At 44.1% G+C, this 9,794-nt stretch overlaps 2 protein-coding genes across 2 annotated transcripts; both read left to right on the forward strand.

The window, feature by feature from the left end:
- Nucleotides 1-313: 313 nt before the first annotated feature.
- On the forward strand, nucleotides 314-5,396 carry LOC147961941 (uncharacterized). The gene is made up of 10 exons (XM_087533997.1): nucleotides 314-324; nucleotides 894-977; nucleotides 1,114-1,204; nucleotides 2,545-2,629; nucleotides 3,076-3,354; nucleotides 3,450-3,605; nucleotides 3,813-3,887; nucleotides 3,962-4,051; nucleotides 4,142-5,065; nucleotides 5,161-5,396. The coding sequence occupies exons 1-10, from the start codon at nucleotides 314-316 to the stop codon at nucleotides 5,394-5,396; spliced, it is 2,031 nt and encodes a 676-aa protein (XP_087390123.1).
- Nucleotides 5,397-6,977: 1,581 nt separating this feature from the next.
- Nucleotides 6,978-8,438, forward strand: LOC147961942 (uncharacterized). Its single transcript, XM_087533998.1, has one exon. It carries the CDS (start codon nucleotides 6,978-6,980, stop codon nucleotides 8,436-8,438), a length of 1,461 nt encoding a protein of 486 aa, XP_087390124.1.
- The last annotated feature ends 1,356 nt before the right edge of the window (nucleotides 8,439-9,794 follow it).

The following is a 9,794-nucleotide window of genomic DNA, read 5'->3' on the forward strand; positions in this document are numbered from 1 at the left end:
TTAGGCAGATCGATCGCTTTTTTGGAGAGAAGGCAGATCGATCGCTGGACGAGGCGCACGTCCCAATCGGGGCCTGTTTCACCCAGAGGAAAGACGGAAGGAGGCCCGTGTACAAAGGATAAAAGACCCAGCCAATTGGACTTTGCCTAGCCGTGCGTACAAAATCTGAGGCCCCTAAAAACTGGGGGCCCTGTGCCGGCGCACAGGTTGCATCCCCATGGGCTCGGGCCTGATTCTACCCATCGAAACCTCCAATCTGATGGTCTACGTCCCTCCAGCTTACTAAACGTATTTTATACTTTAATTACCCACCATGCCATTACGGTAATTACTTACCCACCATTGCCATTGGGTTAACACCCCGTTCAAAAGAAAAAACCTCACTATCACGTCGCTGCCCCGACGGCGTGTGCAGTTTTTGCCCCATCTCTTCCCCAGATCCTCCCCGCCAGCCACCGCCCTCGACCTAGGCCTCCGTCTGCACGCCGCCGCCGGACCGCCCCGTCCACGCGCCTCCGTCTACACGCCGGCGCCGGACCGCCCTGTTCACGCGCCACCGCCCGGACCGCCCCGTTCACGCACCGCCGCCCGGGCCGCCCCGTTCACGCGCCCGCCGCCCGGGCCGACCCATCCACGACGCCGTTGACATCGTTCTCTCCTCGCACGGCCGCCTACAAAGGTCCATCTTCAATTCCTTCACCGGGTCTGCATGGCTACTCCAGGATGCGTTGTTTGTCCTTCTCTTCATGTCTCCTTTTAATGTGGATGCCCATGTCGTCGGGATCGATAAGTCTGGCCGTGAGCCGGCCGGCCTGCTGTACGTACGAATCATGTCCATACTCCCCTCATACCTGCTTCACGATCAACGAGATGTTTTTTGCTCTTTTTTTCAGAATCCCTGTTGTTATGCAGCAGCTGGCCATTGCTAAAATTCATTCTATCCATGTGCTGAAAGGAGCTGAGCTTAATTTACATATGTATCTGCAGGAGCACTAGCTAGAACTATGTATCTGACATGCATACACACAATGGTTGATTTCATACCTGCTTACATTCTGCACCTTTTCACTAACAATAAATTAGCTATGATATTCTATTCATTTTTGTTATCAGGAACTACAGCTACGACATAGTATACAACAACTTGACCGGGTCGCCGCGTCCACGCGCCGCCAGGACACAGCCCACGCTGGACCTCCACGCTGTAGGTGCTTTACCCTCACATTCTTCCTGCTTGCTGTCGCAATTTTTGGTTTAATTGTACCATGTTCAATACCTTCTAATCTTTGTTGGTGTTTCTGCTGCTCTCAGTTCTAGGCATTGTTTGAGCCGGGTCAGATTAATCACATACGTACATGAGCTAAGTTAAATATGGAGAATCGATCTGTTCTTCACCAGATGCAAATTCGTCGATGCTTGAGTTGGATCATGAATTTGCTTCAGTTGCATATTTTTGTAGTAGTATACTCCTTTCTGACAATCAAGTACTCCCTCCGTTCGAAAATACTTGTCATCAAGATGGATAAAAACAGATGTATCTAAAACTAAAATACGTCTTGATACATTCCTTTTTATCCATTTTGATGACAAGTATTTACGGACGGAGGGAGTATATACTAATCGTATTGCCAGTATCATAGGTATATACTCCATATGGTACTATATACTCTGAGATTTGTTGTATACACCCTCATTTGTAAAATAATGTAAGTATATACTTCTTGATAATTAGCATAGTGGGTTAAATATTTTTTGGTCTTCTAACTCTCTAGGATAATTAACATCTCTGCGGTAAGGCCTTTTCATTTTAAAATAACCTATTCATTTGATCAATACAACAGCTCTCTTTTTAAATAGTGGTAGTTTATCTGAAGTTCTACTTATTTAATTCATTATTTTGGTGTCCAGATCCAATAGCCTTGCTGTTAATTAAAGCTTTGTTTATATCTTCTTCTAATAAATCAATTTACAGTGCAAATATATGTATTGCTCGACTTTCAGTCCTGCACTTTATCTATGTTGCTTGCTCCGAACTCTGTAGTCGCACATTGCACATGATGTTCCAGCATCTGGTTATTGCATTTGCTTCTTCACCTCTTTCTGTACTTTGTTGATTCTTCTTAATATTTGTGTTTTTCCTATAAGATGTCGTAGAGTAATTCAGACAAAGTTCCACAAATGACTACGCATCGTTCGCCATTTACAGACATAACGAACTCGTCTACCATTGAGAATGAAAGTGTCACTACTAATAGTCAACAAGCAAAAAAGAATACATGGTATGCCCGACTGTCTGATGAGAAGAAAGCAGCATTCCTCGAAAAACGTCGTATGTCCCGACAAGAAAAGAAGGCTCAGACTCTGAATATTGTTAGTGGTCAACTAGCACCTGAGGCACATGCTTCGTTAGGATCCAAGGAATGTACCCCTTTGAGCAACATAACCAACACACACACAAATGGTATGTTCATACTCTGCATATCATAATTATTGAATGACCATTTACTCATTTTGCTTGTACGTCTGACTCCTTCGTTATGTCAGATGCAAGATGTACAGGGGACTCCACGACTACTGTTCGACATTCCGAAGATGCTAATGTTGGGCGAAAAAGGAGTGCCCATAATTGGTATGCTCGACTAACAGACGAACAAAGAGCAGAACACTTACATAAGCTGCGGTTGGCTCGCCTGCAAAAAAAGCTGTAGCTGACAGTGTTACTGTCGAATTACCTCATAGCTCGTACTCGCGGTCTTCACCTTGTAATACCACCTTCAAATACCACTGTATTAATGACACATCTTCATCAGGGTTTATGAGTTTGTCTGCTCTTCTTCAAAACAGGTTCAGCCATTACGGTACAAATCTCCGAGGGTACTTGTCTTCCCGTGGCATGACACAAAGCGACAACTGCAACCGGTGCTGCGAGTGTCAAACAGCGCCAACCATCTGCCGAGGAAGCGTCACCTGGTCAGAGCGCCAACATTTGTTTTTAGTTCATACTTGCAATGTCACATAAATTGTGGACTGAAGCTGGAATGCTTATCATCCCACAAGTTTCTACATCAACTGTAGGTATCACACATTATGGATTGGCACATTCCAGTATCACCCATCTGGGACACACGCTGGTTGGAGAGCCAAAGACAAAGGAGGACGATTCTGATGATTGGTTGCACAGGAATCCAACTTACGTACGGGGAGCGAGGTCGACTGAACACAATAGTAACGTCTTACGGACTGGATCAAGGTCGGCTGAACACAATAGTAACGTCTTACAGGCAGGAGGAGAGCACGGACAACATGACTTTGTGCCCACGAGTTTTATCTTCAGTCCGTCTATTGAACCACAAGGTATGCTGAAACTTACCAGCAATTATTCATTCTGTTATATTACAGCACAATGTCCTTTCGATATGACATGGAGACTTCTACCTTACGTTATATAGATCCAGCTGCCCGCTACGAGAAGGAGCGCATTCGTAAGAGAACGAAATACTCGGAAATGAGCACGGACCAGAGAGATGCCTTATTATATCGGGTTCGCGAGTACAAGAAAAGAAAGTGGACGACTTGTGCCTCATCCGACCAGTACGACCATGCTGGTAAGACATCTGGATCCGTATGCCAGTCACCATGCACACCTGCCATACAAAACAACCATCTATGTATTTAACCGTCTGATTGAATTGCATAGTATGGTTTGATGGGGATCTTAAACGCATAAGCCGCTTGATATTCACACTGAGAATGCTATTATACATTTGACAACTTTGTTTACTCTCTTGGGTTGGTTTTCCTATGTCTTCCAGGAGTCAGCAACATTGACGAGGACTTTGATGTAGCCGGAATTTTCGAGCCAATGAGACCGGATGCTCAAATTGAAGGTGTGTTGTCTTCCCTTCCATAATGGTACCCACATTTATTATATTTAGCTGATTCAATCATTGTGTTCCCATAGAAAACATGGGCACCTCCCAGGAGGGAGAGACTGTGTATGATGATGATGATGATGAGGAGGAGGAGGAGAGTAGACGCTTCAGCGCACAAGGTTACTTATACCATGAGATTATAATTCATTACTGCTGTGAGTCACTATTCTTTGCAACCCCGGATTTAATTCTTGCTCGTGACTTTCCAGGTAATGACTTCGAATCGTACAGAGTGACAACTGATGGTTCGTATGCTTTTGAGACTCATGATCCTTACGACTACGTCTACCACAATATACCCACCAAGCATCATGTTTTGAAGCGAGTAAAAGATTGTATCCATTGTGGAGCAATTAGGTTCCAGTACGAAGGTCCAGCCTTCTGTTGCAGAAAAGGTAAGGTCAAGGTATTTATCCCAGAGGTTCCTCAAGAGCTGCAACGATTATTTTCAAGTCAGGTAGATGAGGATGCAAAGTACTTTAGGCAGCACATTCGATATTTCAACTCCCACTTCTCCTTCACAAGCCTTGGAGTTACCCTGGACAAACGGGTCAACACCGCGGCAAGAACCGGTGTATACACCTTCCGTGCTCATGGTCAGTTGTACCACCGTCTAGACCATCTTGTACCAGGTGATCACGGCCCCAGGCATTTGCAGCTATACATTTATGATACAGATGAAGCCTTAGAACATAGGGTGAAGCGCTCTCCAGATCTAGATATCAACCTTACACAGAAGATTCTGCGTATACTGGAGAACAACCCATATGTCGAGACTTTTAAGAGCCTTGGTTCAGTTCCAGACCTAGCGGAATATAAAATTACACTAAACACAAATATAAAATTGGACCAGCGGAGGTACAATGCCCCTACAGCTTCACAGGTGGCTGCAATATGGGTTGAAGGTACTGACCCTCAACACACTTTTGAGAGAAGTGTTATTGTGCATGCAAAAGGGGACCGTCCTTTGTACATCAGAGCCTACTATGGATGCTATGATCCTTTAGCGTACCCATTATTTAACCCAGCTGGGAAGACAGGATGGAACCGTTGCCTGCCATATGAGGGACCAACACCGGCTCAGGCAGGCAATAACGATGACGATGACAACCAAGACGATGAACGAGAAGCAGGTAATGGTATCGTAACAATTGGTGACCCATCCATGAATTCCTCTAATCTTTAGTAGTAGCATTATTCATAATTCTTTGCCGCAACCATCTTGTAGATGACAACGAAGAACAAGATGATGATGAAGCCACTGAGTCTAAAAAATATGTTAGTGTGAGGGAGTATTACTGTTTCAAATTGCAGATCAGGGAAGGAATTTTTAACATCCTATTGTTTGGGGGGCGTCTTCTCCAACAGTGGCTTGTTGACATGTACATCAAAATGGAGACTATGAGGCTTGATTTCTACTCGAAGCCTCAGAATCAAAAACTCATACGTGCTGAGCTATACTAGGTAACAAAAATCTCCCCAGTCTCATCAACATACTATGACAACTTGACACACACTGGTATGTTAGTGAATTACTATAATTAAACGTGAACCAAATATGAGCCTAATGTATAGTCTTGTTGGTTATCGGCATGCTTGTATTCTAAAAGCAAGAACCAATTATGAGCCTTATTCATTTGTTTCATAGGGTGTTGTTGACACCATTGCTTCTGGAGAGACGCGTGCTGCTCAGATTGGAAAAAGAATCGTGCTCCCTCGGACTTTTCCGGGAGGTGATCGAGACATGCAGCGAAGATTCCTTGATGCGATAGCCGTTGTTCAGAGATACGTGAAGCCTGATTACTTAATCACTATGACTTGCAACCCTTACTGGGAGGAGATAACTTCCAGACTTGCACCCGGACAAACACCACAAGACCGTCCTGACCTGGTGGCCAGAGTATGCAGGGCCAAGATGCGGAGTCTGAAAGATCTTATGATAAAAAGGAAGTACTTTGGTCCGGTTGCGGCGTATGCTCATGTTACCGAGTTCCAAAAAAGGGGTCTACCGCATGAGCACTTCCTATTGATCATGGCCTCAGATAGTAAGCTGACAAATCCAGACGCCTATGATAGGGTAATCTCGGCAGAGATCCCTAGCCGTGACAAGTACCCTGTGTTGCATGGACTGGTTATCAAGCATATACTCCACGGCCCATGTGGTACTCTCCAGAAGAATTGTCCTTGCATGATAGATGGAAATTGTCGTTTTCGTTACCCTCGACAGTTTTGCCTGCAACACAACAAGGAAAGGACTCATACCTTATATATAGGAGACGAGATGATGGCCGCCGAGTTAAAGTTAGGAATGCGGTGTTGGACAACAGATGGGTTGTCCTGTACAACCCCGGACTGCTTATGAGATATAATTGTCACATTAATGTTGAAGCTTGCTCGAGCATAAAATCAGTCAAATATTTGTACAAGTACATATACAAGGGGCATGATCGTGCTTCCTTCTCAGTTGACCCGGCGGCAAATGATGGTGTTGTGAAAAATGAGATTCGGCAATACAGGGATGCAAGGTTTGTAACACCCCCAGAGTCTATGTACAGGGTATGTGCTTTCCGTATGTTTGGTGTCTCTCATGCTGTATTGCAACTACAGCTGCATTTGCCCAACATGCATATTGTTGCATTCAATGGTACTGATAACCTAGAGGATGTTATGAACCGACCGTCCTCTTCCCAAACCATGCTCACAGAATACTTTAGGACGAATGAGGTGGACCCTTATGCACGAAACTTCTTGTATAAAGAGTTCCCAGAATTCTTTCGATGGATTAAGGGTAAGAAAAAGTGGCAGAAAAGAAGCCAAAGGGGGCGCGGGCAAGTTGGAAGGATTGTTTATGCACATGCTGCTGATGGTGAAAGGTACTTTCTGAGAGTGCTTCTGAATCATAGAAGTGGTGCCACTTCATATGAGGATTTGAGAACTGTAAATGGAAGGCTTTGCTCGACTTTCAGCGAAGCGTGTGAGCTCATGGGCCTAATAGAGACTGACAAATCTCTTGACGACTGCTTGACCGAGTCTGCTACTTTCCAGATGCCATGTGCTCTAAGAAGGCTTTTTGCAACTATTCTTGTATTCTGTGAGGCGACCAACATCCGTGCATTGTGGGAGAAGCACCTGGAGTCAATGTCTGAGGATTACCGTCGTACCCAGTCCAACCAGGCTGCGCTGGAACAGATGGTCCTTAGAGACATCTGGGATTTGGTGCATTCGATGGGCACATATATTAAAAGCTATGGCCTCCCGGAGCTGGTTGAGACCGGTGATGGTTCCGGCGACCTCCTAAGGGAGGTTCGAGAGGAGTTGTCGGTCGGTGTGGATCAAGAGCATTTAGATCTATATACATCCCTGAACATTGAGCAGAGGGCTGGGTTTGAGGAAATCTTGGATCACGTGGTGAACAATAGGAAACAGGTTTTCTTTGTTGATGGTCCTGGTGGCACGGGTAAGACTTATCTCTACAAGGCGCTTCTTGCTAAAGTGCGTTCATTGGGTAAAATAGCTATTGCAACCACGACATCCGGAATAGCCGCATCAATCATGCCCGGTGGACGTACCGCCCACTCCAGGTTCAAAATTCCGGTTAAGCTCATGGATAATAGCATCTGCAGCTTCACCAAGCAGAGTGGTACTGCGGAGTTGCTTCGGAGAGCATCTCTCATAATTTGGGATGAGGTTGCCATGACGAAGCGTCAAGCAGTTGAGGCACTTGATAGGTCACTACAGGATATCATGGGATGTGTTATGCCATTTGGGGGGAAGGTTGTGGTGTTTGGAGGGGATTTTAGGCAGGTCCTTCCCGTGGTCCCGCGTGGGACAAGAGCACAAATCACTGACGCCACACTGCAAAGATCATATCTATGGGAGAGAATTAGACAAATACGCCTCACGCGTAATATGAGAGCACAGACTGACCCGTGGTTCTCCAAATACCTCTTGAGAATTGGCAATGGAACGGAGGAGACGATCGGTGATGATTATGTGCGTCTGCCTGATGACATTGTGATAGGTTACACACCTGGTGACGCACCAGTCATGAAGCTTATTGAACACGTGTTCCCATCTCTTCATGAGAACGCATCATCCGATGCCTACATGAGCACACGTGCTATTCTGTCTACCAAGAATGAGCACGTGGACAACCTAAATGCAAAGATGATTGGCAGATTTCCCGGCCAAGAAAAGGTATACTATAGCTTTGATTCTGTCGATGATGATACATGCAATAACTACCCAATTGACTATCTAAACAACCTCACTCCAAATGGCTTGCCTCCCCATATTTTGAAAGTTAAAGTTAATTGTCCTGTCATTCTGCTCCGGAATCTCGATCCTAATAATGGACTTTGCAATGGAACGAGATTGATGATTAGAGCTTTCCAAAATAACGCAATCGACGCGGAGATTGTTGGTGGACAACATGCTGGAAAGAGAGTGTTCATCCCTAGGATCCCGATGGCACCCTCGGAGGATATTTCACTTCTTTCAAGTTGAAGAGGAAGCAATTCCCTATTCGTTTGAGTTTTGCAATGACCATAAACAAAGCCCAGGGGCAAACCATCCCAACTGCTGGCATTTACCTTCCGGAGCCTGTATTCTCTCACGGTCAGCTTTATGTTGCACTGTCAAGGGGTGTTTCAAGGCAGACAACTCGGGTTCTGGCAAAGCCAAATAAAGAAATAGATCAAATTGGTAAAAGCACCAAAAACATTGTGTATAGAGATGTCTTGGAGGGATGAAGCAGGTTTGTCATCCATAAATATTGCTGTGGATTTCTACTATTGGGCGTGTATTTATAATGTTTCTTAGAACTAACATCATATGTTTCTAAATGCAGATTTTCATCAGTACACATCCTGTTGGCAGGATACAGAAGCCATCTTCTGTAAGTTGCATTGCGAAACATTTTATCGTTCAAAGTTAGCTCTTAACTATTTGTTGGTGTACCTAGCAGTCTCATTTATTCATGGTTGAAAACCTTTGTTGTGATCACACATGCTCCATCCTACATGATTATCATTCCTGAATTAATCATTAACTATCCTGTTATGACGAACGCTTGTCTCAGTAACACTTATTATTTGCTCTAGCAGCATTGCCAAGTTGTTTTTTTATATGCAAATTTGTACTTTCGCTCTTGTCAGTCCAACATTTTTTAAATCTACCTCTACATACATATTTAAAAGGTTCATCTTATCTTATGTCCAGTTTGCACTATACAGAGCAGTTGCACACATGACTCCTTGGGGAAGTTTAGAATTTTTGAATTCATATTGCTGGAGTGTAGATGTAAGTTTCAGTGTGATATGGTGCTTCTAATTACTGTATTGGACTGACAAGACCTGACGGTCTGTGTTGCGACTAATGAAGATGTACATCATGTGGTGGGGAGATGCACAAGAGTTCAAGCATTGTGTATGACTATTATAATTTCTCGGCACTACAAGATCTGCAGCATTTTATCTATTCTGGTCCTCATTGGCTTCTTTGTGATGACATTATTTTTTAGAAAGCCCAGGCTTCTATTGATTCCTCTGTTCAGTTCTTTTTTATAGGAGAAGGTTAATTTTTCAGATTTGTCCCTGCTTGCGTGCAGGGGACTTTGTTTTCTTATTTAAGAATTATGGTTAATATTTAATTTCATTGGCAGAGAAACTTTGTTATATAAATGTACATGTATCGATGTAGTAAGTATTGGAATATTGCTCTTTTCCTCTGTCAGAAGTGAATAACCCCAAAGAAAGAAGATTACCCCCAGCACGACATTTGTATCTACATATTTTACATATATATTGTTCGAGCATGATTTTGAGGCTCTGGCTAGCATCCTGATTGCCAATTTTGGTACAT

The sequence above is a fragment of the Triticum urartu genome, chromosome 7A (genome assembly GCF_056163025.1).
Source record: "Triticum urartu cultivar PI428250 chromosome 7A, HENAU_Tu73, whole genome shotgun sequence".
Lineage (NCBI taxonomy): Eukaryota > Viridiplantae > Streptophyta > Magnoliopsida > Poales > Poaceae > Triticum > Triticum urartu.